At 38.7% G+C, this 12407-nt stretch overlaps 1 protein-coding gene and 1 pseudogene across 2 annotated transcripts in view; both read left to right on the top strand.

The window, feature by feature from the left end:
- The window catches only part of FAM162A (family with sequence similarity 162 member A), a 40708-nt gene that overhangs the window by 19526 nt on the left and 8775 nt on the right, over positions 1-12407 (top strand). The window contains exons 2-3 of the mRNA XM_086403338.1: positions 1090-1215; positions 5242-5350. Coding sequence (XP_086259464.1) covers positions 1090-1215; positions 5242-5350 — 235 coding nt within the window. The remainder of the gene's footprint in view (positions 1-1089; positions 1216-5241; positions 5351-12407) is intronic.
- Positions 7267-11932, top strand: LOC147379891 (small ribosomal subunit protein uS8 pseudogene; annotated as a pseudogene). Its single transcript, XR_015164663.1, has one exon. The product of XR_015164663.1 is annotated as a small ribosomal subunit protein uS8 pseudogene (transcript).

The following is a 12407-nucleotide window of genomic DNA, read 5'->3' as shown; positions in this document are numbered from 1 at the left end:
CCTTCTCTCTCTGATTAATTCCTATCTAGCAGAATATTGAAGCAGAAGGTGATTCTTTGTTTTACACATTTAAAAGGATGAATTTTTAATGTGAAATTATGTATCAATAAAAGTGTTCTTTTAAAAATCTTTACACAAATATAAACGTGTCCATGAGAAGTCCACAGTGATTTTTTTTTAAGATTGCTATGTTTAAAGATTTTCTTAATAGCAAGAGAAAGAAAAAGCAAGGTAATTATGGTTCTCACCAGCTTTGGGAGGTCCAGTCCTGTAACCACATTTTACTGCTCTTTCCTCTCTTTCCTCCCCTTACTGCTTCAAACTCTGAAGCTACAATGACACTCTGTTAGGCTTCTGGAACTTCAAAGGTATAGAGTGTTTATCCATTAACAAATAGCTTTTTAAAACTGCTTGAATTCTGTGAAGTTTTAAGCACAAAGCTGTGAGGCCTCATTCTTGTCACACTAAAGGCAAATCTTGGGTGGGTATCCCATTCTTTGTCACCCAGAGCATCATGGAGCATCAGGATCTTGATCAGATTTATTATTGCTGCCTTTCCAGCTTTCTTTTCTGTTTCGTTCTTCTGTAGTGCTCCCTTCCACATCCTAGGGCCCTAGGGCTCTTTTGTGATGATCCTTTGACTGAGGATCAGCCCTAGCCTCTTGTATGACTCCCCACCCCCATACTCAGAATTATCCCCTTTTACCCTCATCAGAACTGTTTCTGGCTGTCTCTGCTTTGAATTCTGATTAATTATTGATTAAAAATGTTCATGCTAACACTGAGGGTTATACTAACAATAATGATTCATAACAGAATCATTATTGTTATAAAACATGTGAGAAGTACTTTTATAAAACTTAAAGCCAATAAAATATATTGTAAATTCCTAATTTCCTAACCAGCAAAACATGCATATTTTAAGATAGCACTAAGTATAGTGCTTTAAATATAGTACATGTATCTTACATAGAGTAGGATATTAATTTTTTAAGTGAGTTAATTTTTATAAATATGTATTTTGCAGGCATTTTTCATTGTAAGATATCAAATTTCCTTTATCCGAAACATTTTTTTTCTCTTTTCTAGGAAGTTGTTTTAGGTCATGTGAAAGAGACGCTTTCTCATCTTTAAGGCTTACCAGAAACTCTGATTTGAAGAGAACAAATGGATTTTGCAGCAAACCCCAGGAAAGTCCAAAGCCTCCAGACCAACGTAAGTTTTTATTTGTCTTTCCAGTTATGGACTAGGCAGCTCCCAAAGACTAGAACAACCTGGAATCAAAAGGACCTAAGAGAGGTGATCACAGGGGTCCCTATCATGTAGTTCAGGCCTCCCAAATTGTACATAATATAGTTGTGCTTACATGTGGCAGTGATTTCTTCATTTTTCCCGTTTGTCATTTTCATCTCTTACCTCAAGGATTTGACTAGAGCTTTCTGTAGATGATAGATGCACCAAAGTAAATATTAAGTTCAGTTCAGTTCAGTCGCTCAGTCGTGTCCAACTCTTTGCAACCCCATGAATTGTAGCACGCCAGGTCTTCCTGTCCATCACCAACTCCCGGAGTTCACTCAAACTCATGTCCATCAAGTCGGTGATGCCATCCAGCCATCTCATCCTCTGTCGTCCCCTTCTCCTCTCGCCCCCAATCCCTCCCAGCATCAGAGTCTTTTTCAATGAGTCAGCTCTTCGCATGAGGTGGCCAAAGTATTGGAGTTTCAGCTTTAGCATCAGTCCTTCCAAAGAACACCCAGGACTGATCTTCAGAATGGACTGGTTGGATCTCCTTGCAGTCCAAGGGACTCTCAAGAGTCTTCTCCAACACCACAGTTCAAAAGCATCAATTCTTTGGCGCTCAGCTTTCTTCACAGTCCAACTCTCACATCCATACATGACCACTGGAAAAACCATAGCCTTGACTAGATGGACCTTTGTTGGCAAAGTAATGTCTCTGCTTTTGAATATGCTGTCTAGGTTGGTCATAACTTTCCTTCCAAGGAGTAAGCGTCTTTTAATTTCATGGCTGCAGTCACCATCTGCAGTGATTTTGGAGCCCCCAAAAATAAAGTCTGACACTGTTTCCACTGTTTCCCCATCTATTTGCCATGAAGTGATGGGACCACATGCCATGATCTTAGTTTTCTGAATGTTGAGCTTTAAGCCAACTTTTTCACTCTCCTCTTTCACTTTCATCAAGAGGCTTTTTAATTCTTCTTCACTTTCTTCCATAAGGGTGGTGTCGTCTGCATATCTGAGGTTATTGATATTTCTCCTAGCAATCTTGATTCCAGCTTGTGCTTCTTCCAGCCCAGCGTTTCTTGTGACGTACTCTGCATAGAAGTTAAATAAGCAGGGTGACAATATACAGCCTTGACGTACTCCTTTTCCTCTTTGGAACCAGTGTGTTGTTCCATGTCCAGTTCTAACTGTTGCTTCCTGACCTGCATACAGGTTTCTCAAGAGGCAGGTCAGGTGGTCTGGTATTCCCATCTCTTTCAGAATTTTCCACAGTTTATTGTGATCCACACAGTAAAGGCTTTGGCATAGTCAGTAAAGCAGCAAGAGATGTTTTTCTGGAACTCTCTTGCTTTTTCCATGATCCAGCGGATGTTGGCAATTTGATCTCTGGTTCCTCTGCGTTTTCTAAAACCAGCTTGAACATCTGGAAGTTCACGGTTTACATATTGCTGAAGCCTGGCTTGGAGAATTTTGAGCATTACTTTACTCGCATGTGAGATGAGTGCAATTGTGCAGTAGTTTGAGCATTCTTTGGCATTTCTTTGGGATTGGATTGGTCAGCCTCAAAGATGAACCAAATCAAAAAATGACATTTGGGTATAATATACTTAGGGCTATGCACTGGCTTGTACGTTAACTTCAGCCATGTTTAGTCCTATCCCTAACTCCAAGTTCTGTCACTGTCAGCACTGGAAGGAAGAAGCATAATATTTAAACTGTATGGCCCCAGGAACTACTTGCTCATTGCTTCTTCATGGGAATTGCTTCTTCTGGGCCCTACACTAGGGCCAGATAGGTACTGGTGGGTGGAAAAGAACTGTTCTCAAAGAATATTTATTAAGAAGTTAAAAGTATTTATACCCCTTGACCTGGTATTTCACTTCTGGGGATCTATCCTAAGGAATAATCCCTTTATGTGGAAAAAGCTTTGATTGTAAAGCTGTTCCCATTTGTTTACATATATGTATATATATGTGTATCTCTATATATTTATACACACATGTAAAGGAAAATGAGAAATTAGTCTAAATGTTAAATAATCTGGGAATGATTAATTATACATTAGATCTACTTGATGAGTTGTGCAACTGTTGGAAATGGTGCTTATAAATACAACATACTGGCATGGAAAGTTTTTGTCATAATGTTAATGAACAAGACAGGGTACAAAATTTTATATTGTGTGTAAGCCCAAGAATGGTACATATAGAAATTACATATATGTACCTATGTATGGTGATAAGATTTAGGAAACATACCAAAATAAAGATAGTGCTCATACTATGAGAGGAGAATTAAGCATGGTTTTTATCTTTTTCTCTTTTTACATCTGTACTTTCTGAATTGTCTTTAATGAGCATGTAGTACATAAAGTAAAAATAAGCTATAGAGAAAATACCAAGTGCTAAAAGATTCAGTTCAGTTCAGTTCAGTCGCTCAGTTGTGTCCGACTCTTTGCGACCCCATGAATTGCAGCACACCAGGCCTCACTGTCCATCACCAACTCCTGGAGTTCACTCAGACTCACGTCCATCGAGTCAGTGATGCCATCTAGCCATCTCATCCTCTGTCGTCCCCTTCTCCTCCTGCCCCCAATCCCTCCCAGCATCAGAGTCTTTTTCCAATGAATCAACTCTTCGCATGAGGTGGCCAAAGTACTGGAGCCTCAGCCCCAGCATCATTCCTTCCGAAGAAATCCCAGGGCTGATTTCCTTCAGAATGGACTGGCTGGATCTCCTTGCAGTCCAAGGGACTCTCAAGAGTCTTCTCCCTTACAGCAATACTATTTCTGTACTTCTGAATGTCTTTGCTTGCCTTTGGTTCTTTATGGATTTTTTTCCCTAGTGACTTTTCTGTTCCTCTTGCTGTTGGCTTCTGATTAAGTGAAAGGTGCAGCTTAAACAAAGGTGACGTAGTCAAGGAGATGGTCTGTCTGCAAGAGAGATGTCAGCAGTACATGAAAGTTAGATGAGATTATCTCCAAGGTCCTTTGTAACTCTGATATTCTGTGATCCCCTTTTTCTGCTTCTCGTCTTCAATGACTTCCCCTTCCTTTGAAAGACTCTTTTATAGTCTGTGGTTCTGCCTGTTTCAGCTGCTCCATTTTCCTCTGCTGCTTCTTTGTCCTTTCTGGGTCATGCACCAAAGCTCAGCCCCTGCTCTTCTGCGTCTATCATCCTCACTGGCTCTTTCTTTGCACCAGTGGTTGTCTCCACTCCCAACTCATTAATGAAACTTACCCAGATGGCGTGAATTTAGACCCAGTAGATCTAAAATGGCATTAGTACTTTTTCCTCTCCTGACTGGTTGTTTTCAGTCGCCTTATTTTGGTTAACAATACTGCTTTTGTTTTAATCATCCAAGTTTGAGGTTCTTCATGAATCTGTCTTTATGTTAATCTCCAAATTCTTTCAGATTGACTTTTTGTCTCTCTTCCCACTGTTACCACTCTAGTTGAGACTATAACAACTCACCCTTGTATTGTAATAGCTTGTATTATAATCTCCTATTTGGTCTTGTCCACTCTGTCCTATCCTTTCTCTTTCCAGCCACTGTGCAGATTAAACTAAGTACAATAGTTCATGAGTCAGGTCTAAAAGCCTTAGCCTGCCATTCAGGTTCTTTTATAATCTGATTTTACCTTACAGACTTAAAAATTCTACCTAAGTCAAACAGGCTCCCATGCTGTTCCCTTCTTAGTTCATCCTTCTCACCTTTGTATCTTTGTTCATGGTGTTCTGTCAGCTTTCAGTATAAGCTGGGGCTTATATTGGGGAAAAAACGCTTTTATTTCATCTCAGTCCTTAGAAAATTTTTGAATTTCATTTAAGAAATAAATGAGCAACCTAAGAAATTCCATTCAAATAAAGCTCTAATTAACTTGAGATTTCTCAATAATTCTGTTTAGTGAATAGCTAAAAAGCACAAATAGCATTTTTCTGTTGCTAAATTTGGGAGTCAATCTCATATAAATCAGATATTTTCTCTTGTTTTTCTCAGACACTTACAGCCACAGAGTGCCATTGCATAAGCCTACGGATTGGGAGAAGAAGATTCTAATATGGTCAGGTCGCTTCAAAAAGGAAGATGAAATTCCAGAGACTGTCTCGTGAGTGCTGAATTTAGGGTTGTAAGCAGCTTTTATTTTTCAGTAATTTATTTTAAAGGAAAAGCAGTTCCTCTGAGTCTATTTAAAACCTTTCAGCCATATTTAAAAGTTTCCACTTTTCTAAACGTTTACTTCTTGACAAGTACCTGGAATAAAAACAGTGCTGGAAAATCAGTGCATTGTCGTTGCTCTTCTGTAGTGCCTAGTGAAGAGCTGTCAGTCACTCTGAAGTCAGCTGGTTTGATTTTCTCTCCTAGCTATAGAAAGTAACTAAATTAATTTCTCTTTTTGTATATTTTTTTTGTTAGCATGTAGAAATGCAACATTTCCTTATGTTAATTTTGGTCCTACAGCTTTATCCAGTTCACTGATGAACTCTAGTAGTTTTCCTGGTGGCATCCTTAGGATTTTCTGTGTATGAGTATCATGTCATCTGCAAACAATGACAGTTTTACTTCTTCCTTTCCAATTTGGATTCCTTTTATTTCTTTCTCTTCTTTGATTGCCATGGCTAGGACTTCCAAAACTGTATTGAATAAAAGTGGCAAGAGTGGGCATTCTTGTCTTTTTCCTGATCTTAGAGGGAATGCTTTCAGCTTTTCACTGTTTAGTGTAATGTTAGCTGTGGGCTTTTTTATATATGGCCTTTACTGTTTTGAGGTATGTTCTTTCTGTGCCCACTTTTTGGAGAGTTTTTACCATAACCAATATTACATTTTATCAAAAGCTTTTTCTGCATCTATTTAGATCATTGTATAGTTTTTGTTCTTCAGTTCGCTAATGTAGTGTATCATACTGATTGATTTGTGGGTGGTGAAAAATCCTTGCATCCCTGGGATAAATCCCATTTGATCATGGTGTATGGGCCTTTTAAGTTATTGTTGGATTTGGTTTTCTAGTATTTTGTTGAGGATTTTTGCATCTATGTTCATCAATGATACTGGTCTGTTATTTTTTTGGTGTTGTTGGTATCTTTGTCTGGTTTTGGTATCAGGGTGATGGTAGCCCATAGAATGAGTTAGGAAGTATCCCTTCCTGTGCAATTTTTTGGAATAGTTCCAGCAGGAGAGGTGTTAACTCTTCCCTAAATGTTTGCTACAACTCACCCATGGAGCTATCTGGTTCTAAACTTTTATTTGTTGGGAGTTTTAAAAATACAGTTCAATTTCAATACTAGTTATTGGTCTGTTAATATATTCTATTTCTTCCTGGTTCAGTCTTGGGAGATTGTACCTTTCTAAGAATTTGTCCATTTCTTCAAGGTTCCCATTTTATTTGCATATGGTTTTTCATAATAGTCTCTTGTGATCCTTTGTATTTTTGTGGTGTGGGCTGTAACTTCTCCCTTTTCATTTCTGATTTTATTGATTTAGGCCTTCTCACTTTTTCTTTTTCCCTAATGAGTCTGGCTAAAGGTTTATCAGTTTTGTTTATCTTTTCAAAAAACCAGCTTTTAGTTTCATTGATCTTTGCTGTTGTTTTTTTTTAGTCTTTGTTTAATTTATTTCTGCTCTGACATTTATAATTTCTTTCCTTCTACTAACTTTTGGTTTTGTTTTTTCTTTCTCTAGTTGCTTTAGGTGTAAGGTTAATTTGTTTATTTGAGATTTTCTTATTTCCTGAGGCAAACTTATATTGTTTAAAAACTTCCCTCTTAGAACTGTTTTTGCTGCATCCCAGAGGTTTTGGATTGTTGTGGTTTTGTTTTCATTTGTCTCTAGGTTTTTTTATTTTCTGTTTGGTTTCTTCACTGATCCATTGGTTGTTTAGTAGCATATTGCTTAGCCTCCACGTGTCTGTGTTTTCTGCAGTTTATTCTTATAGTTGATTTTTAGTCTCATAGTGGTTGGAAAAGATGCTTGATATGATTTCAGTTTTCTTAAATTTACTGAAACTGGCTCTGTGATCCAGCATATGACCTGTCGTGGAGAATGTTCCATGTGCACTTGAAAAGATTGTATTCTCTCTTTCCGCCATCTTTCCGTGCCGCCAGAATGGTGCGTATGAATGTCCTGGCTGATGCTCTCAAGAGTATCAACAATGCCGAAAAGAGAGGCAAACGCCAGGTCCTTATTAGGCCGTGCTCCAAAGTCATCGTCAGGTTTCTAACAGTGATGATGAAGCATAGTTACATTGGCGAATTTGAAATCATTGATGATCACAGGGCTGGGAAAATTATTGTGAACCTCACAGGCAGGCTAAATAAGTGTGGAGTGATCAGCCCTAGATTTGATGTGCAACTCAAAGATCTAGAAAAATGGCAGAATAACCTGCTCCCATCCCGTCAGTTTGGTTTCATTGTACTGACAACCTCAGCTGGCATCATGGACCATGAAGAAGCAAGACGAAAACATACAGGAGGGAAAATCCTTGGATTCTTTTTCTAGGGATGTAATACATACAAATAAAATGCCTCAGAGGACAAAAAAAAAAAAAAAAAAGGAAAGATTGTATTCTGCTGCTTTCATATGGAATACTCTAAATGTATCAAGTAAGTCCATTTAGTCTAATGTGTTATCAAGGTCTGTGTTTCCTTATTGATTTTCTGTCTGGATATAAATGGGATATTAAAGTCCCATACTAATATTGTCTTACTCTCAATTTCTCCTTTTATGTCGGTTAATTTTTACCTTACATATTGAGGAGCTCCTGTGTTGGGTGCAGATATATTTAAAATGGTTATGTTTTCTTGGATTGATCACTTGATCATTATACTGTCTCTCTTTTTCACTTATAACAGTATTTTAAAGTCTATTTTGTCTGATTGATATGAGTATTGCTACTTTAGGTAGCAATACTCACATGCATGAAATACCTTTTTTCATCCTCTCACTTTCAGTCTGTATGTGTCCCTAGATCTGAAATGAGTCTCTTTAGGCAGCATATATATGGGTCTTGTTTTTCTTCCATTCAGTCTGTATTTTTTGGTTGGAGCATTTAGTTCATTTACATTTAACGTAATCATGTATATGTATATACTCACTGCTTTTTTGTCAATGTTTTAGATTTTTTATTGACATATATCTAATTTACAGTGTTTCAGGTATACAGCAGAGTTATTCAGTTATATATATATATATATATATATATATATATACACACACATCTATTATTTTCCATTATAAGTTATTATAAGATATTGAATATAGTTCCTTATGATAGACAGACTGCCTGATGAACTATGTATGGAGGTTCGTGACATTGTACAGGAGATAGGGATCAAGACCATCCCCGTGGGAAAGAAATGCAAAAAAGCAAAATGGCTGGGGGAGGTCTTCCAAATAGCTGTGAAAAAAAGAGAAGTGAAAAACAAAGGAGAAAAGGAAAGATATTCCCATTTGAATGCAGAGTTCAAAGAATAGCAAGGAGAGATAAGAAAGCCTTCCTCAGCGATCAATGCAAAGAAATAGAGGAAAACAACAGAATGAGAAAGACTAGAGATCTCTTCAAGAAAATTAGAGATACCAAGGGAACATTTCATGCAAAGATGGGCTCAATAAAGGACAGAAATGATATGGACCTAACAGAAGCAGAAGATATTAAGAAGAGGTGGCAAGAATACACAGAAGAACTGTACAAAGAGCTTCATGACCCAGATAATCATGATGGTGTGATCACTCACCTAGAGCCAGACATCCTAGAATGTGAAGTCAAGTGGGCCTTAGAAAGTATCACTAGGAACAAAGCTAGTGGAGGTGATGGCATTCCAGTTGACCTATTTCAAATCCTGAAAGATGATGCTGTGAAAGTGCTGGACTCAATATGCCAGCAAATTTGGAAAACTCAGCAGTGGCCACAGGACTGGAAAAGGTCAGTTTTCTTTCCAGTCCCAAAGAAAGGCAATGCCAAAGAATGCTCAAACTACCGCACAATTGCCCTCATCTCACACGCTAGTAAAGTAATGCTCAAAATTCTCCAAGCCAGGCTTCAGCAGTACGTGAACTGCAAACTTGCAGATGTTCAAGCTGGTTTTAGAAAAGGCAGAGGAACCAGAGATCAAATTGCCAACATCCGCTGGATCATGGAAAAAGCAAGAGAGTTCCAGAAAAACATCTCTTTCTGCTTTACTGACTATGCCAAAGCCTTTACTGTGTGGATCACAATAAACTGTGGAAAATTCTTCAAGAGATGGGAATATCAGACCACCTGACCTGCCTCTTGAGAAACCTGTATGCAGGTCAGGAAGCAACAGTTAGAACTGGACATGGAACAACAGACTGGTTCCAAAGAGGAAAAGGAGTACATCAAGGCTGTATATTGTCACCCTGCTTATTTAACTTCTATCCAGAGTACATCATGAGAAATGCTGGGCTGGAAGAAGCACAAGCTGGAATCAAGATTGCTGGGAGAAATATCAATAACCTCAGATATGCAGATGACACCACCCTTATGGCAGCAAGTGAAGAACTAAAGAACCTCTTGATGAAAGTGAAAGAGGAGAGTGAAAAAGTTGGCTTAAAGCTCAACATTCAGAAAACTAAGATCATGGCATGTGGTCCCATCACTTCATGGCAAATAGATGGGGAAACAGTGGATCAGTGGAAACAGTGTCAGACTTTATTTTTGGGGGCTCCAAAATCACTGCAGATGGTGATTGCAGCCATGAAATTAAAAGACGCTTACTCCTTAGAGGAAAAGTTATGACCAACCTAGATAGCATATTCAAAAGCAGAGACATTACTTTGCCAACAAAGGTCCATCTAGTCAAGGCTATGGTTTTTCCAGTGGTCATGTATGGATGTGAGAGTTGGACTGTGAAGAAAGCTGAGCACCAAAGAATTGATGCTTTTGAACTGTGGTGTTGGAAAAGGCCCTTGAGAGTCCCTTGGACTGCAAGGAGGTCCAACCAGTCCATCCTAAAGAAGATCAGTCCTGGGTGTTCATTGGAAGGACTGATGCTGAGGCTGAAACTCGAATACTTTGGCCACCTCATGCAAAGAGTTGACTCATTGGAAAAGACCCTGATGCTGGGAGGGATTTGGGGCAGGAGGAGAAGGGGACGACAGAGGATGAGATGGCTGGATGGCATCACCAACTCCATGGATGTGAGTTTGAGTGAACTCCAGGAGTTGGTGATGGACAGGGAAGCCTGGCGTGCTGCGATTCATGGGGTTGCAAAGAGTCGGACACAACTGAGTGACTGAACTGAACTGAACTGATGCTCTACAACAAGCCTTTATTGTTTGTTTTTTATGTGTAGTATGGATTTGTTTTGTGGGTCTTTTTTTCTTTCTTCTTTTGTTCTCATCTCTTCTAATATGAGTATAATTAGTGTATTTTGTATTCCTTTTTCTTTGTTGTGTGTATATTTATTATAGAGTTTTGGTTTGCAGTTACCGTGAGGTTTTCATGTAACAGTCTGCGTATATATGTGATTGTTTTAAGGAGCTCATCTCTTAGTTTCAAATACATTTTAAAAAAACACCTGAGTTTGTACATTCCTCTCCTAATGACTACTGTTTTTGATCTCATGTGTGTGTATGTGTGCATGCTCAGTAGCTCAGTCATGTCTGACTCTTTGCAACCTCATGGACTGTAACCCAACAGGCTTCTCTGTCCTTGGAATTCTCCAGGCAAGAATACTGGAGTGGGTTTCCATTTCCTTCTCCAGGAGATCTTCCTGACCCAGGAATCAAACCCACGTCTCTTGCGTTTCCTGCGTGGCAGGTAGACTCTTTACATTGTGCCACCTGGGAAGCCCATATTTTACATCTGATTGTTTTGTGTATCCCTTAACTGCTTACTGTAGATACAGATGATCTTTACTACTTGTCTCTCTTAATCTCCCTACTATCTTTGTATATGTATAATTTCCTACCTTTACTAACTTTGTATGTGAATGATTTCCTAACTTTACCTTTGCCAGTGAGCTCTTTCATTCCATAATTTTCTTTTTCATAACTGTGGCCTTTTCTTTTTTGCCTAGAGATGTTCGTTTAACATTTCTTGTTAAGGCCACTTTGGTGGTGCTGAATTCTCTTAGATTTTGCTTGTCTGTAAAGTTTTTGATTTCTTCATCAAGTCTGAATAAGAACCTTGCTGGGTAGACTATTCCTGGTTGTAGGCTTTTCTCTTTCATTCCTTTAAATATTTCGTGTCACTTCCATCTGGCCTGCAGAGTCTACTAGAAAATCAGCTGATAGCCTTGTGGGAATGTCATTCTATGTAATTTGTTACTTTTCTCTTGCTGCTCTTAGTATTCTCTGTTTATCTTTAATTTTTGTCATTTTGATTTTTGATTACAGTATTCTTGGTGTGTTCCTCTTTGGGTTAATCCTGTATGAGATTCTGTGCTTCCTGGACTTGGATGACTTTCATTTCTCAGGATAGTAAAGTTTTCAGCTATTATCTCTTCAATTATTTCTGAAACTCTTTCTTGCTCTTCTCCTTCTGGGACCCCTATAATGTGAATTTAATGGGCTTGATGTTGACCCAGAGGTCTCTTAAACTGTCCTTATTTCTTTTCATTTTTTTCTGCTCAGTGGCAGTGGTTTTCACTATTCTGTCTCCCAGCTCAGTGATCCATTTTTCTGTATCATTTAGTCTACTGTTGATTCCTTCTACTGTAGTTTGCATTTCAGCTACCGTATTTTTGACATCTGGTTATTCTTTGTGTTTTCTCGTTTAAAAACTTCTAACTTCTCGTTCTGTGCACCCATTCTTCTTCCAAGTTCTTTGCTCATCTTTATGATCATTACTCTGAGGTCTTTCTCATGTAGGTAGGCTATCTCCACTTAGTTCATCTTCTAGGGTTTTATCTTATTCCTTCTCCTAGAACATATTCCTCTGCTGCCTCTTTTTATCTGAGTCGCCAATTGTATTTGTATGTACATGATTGCAGATCCCTGGGGAGCCCTGGCACTAGTGGTGGCCCACTGCTGGCCAGTGATAGGGTCCTGATGAATCTGAGCCTGTTGCCCACCCAGAGGCAGGTGAAGCAGATCCTGGGATTAGTACCAGACTACTGGTAGGCAGAGCTGATTCCTGGAGTCTGGCTACACAACCCAGGAGCCCCAGAGTTCATTTCAGACCTGGGAATCATTCCAAGTTGAGAACC

Source organism: Bos grunniens, chromosome 1, assembly GCF_055505025.1.
Source record: "Bos grunniens cultivar Pamir isolate PY7600 chromosome 1, Bosgru_T2T1.0, whole genome shotgun sequence".
NCBI lineage: Eukaryota > Metazoa > Chordata > Mammalia > Artiodactyla > Bovidae > Bos > Bos grunniens.
The sequence above is the reverse complement of the archived record's forward strand: the minus strand, read 5'-3'. Positions and strand labels throughout refer to the sequence as shown.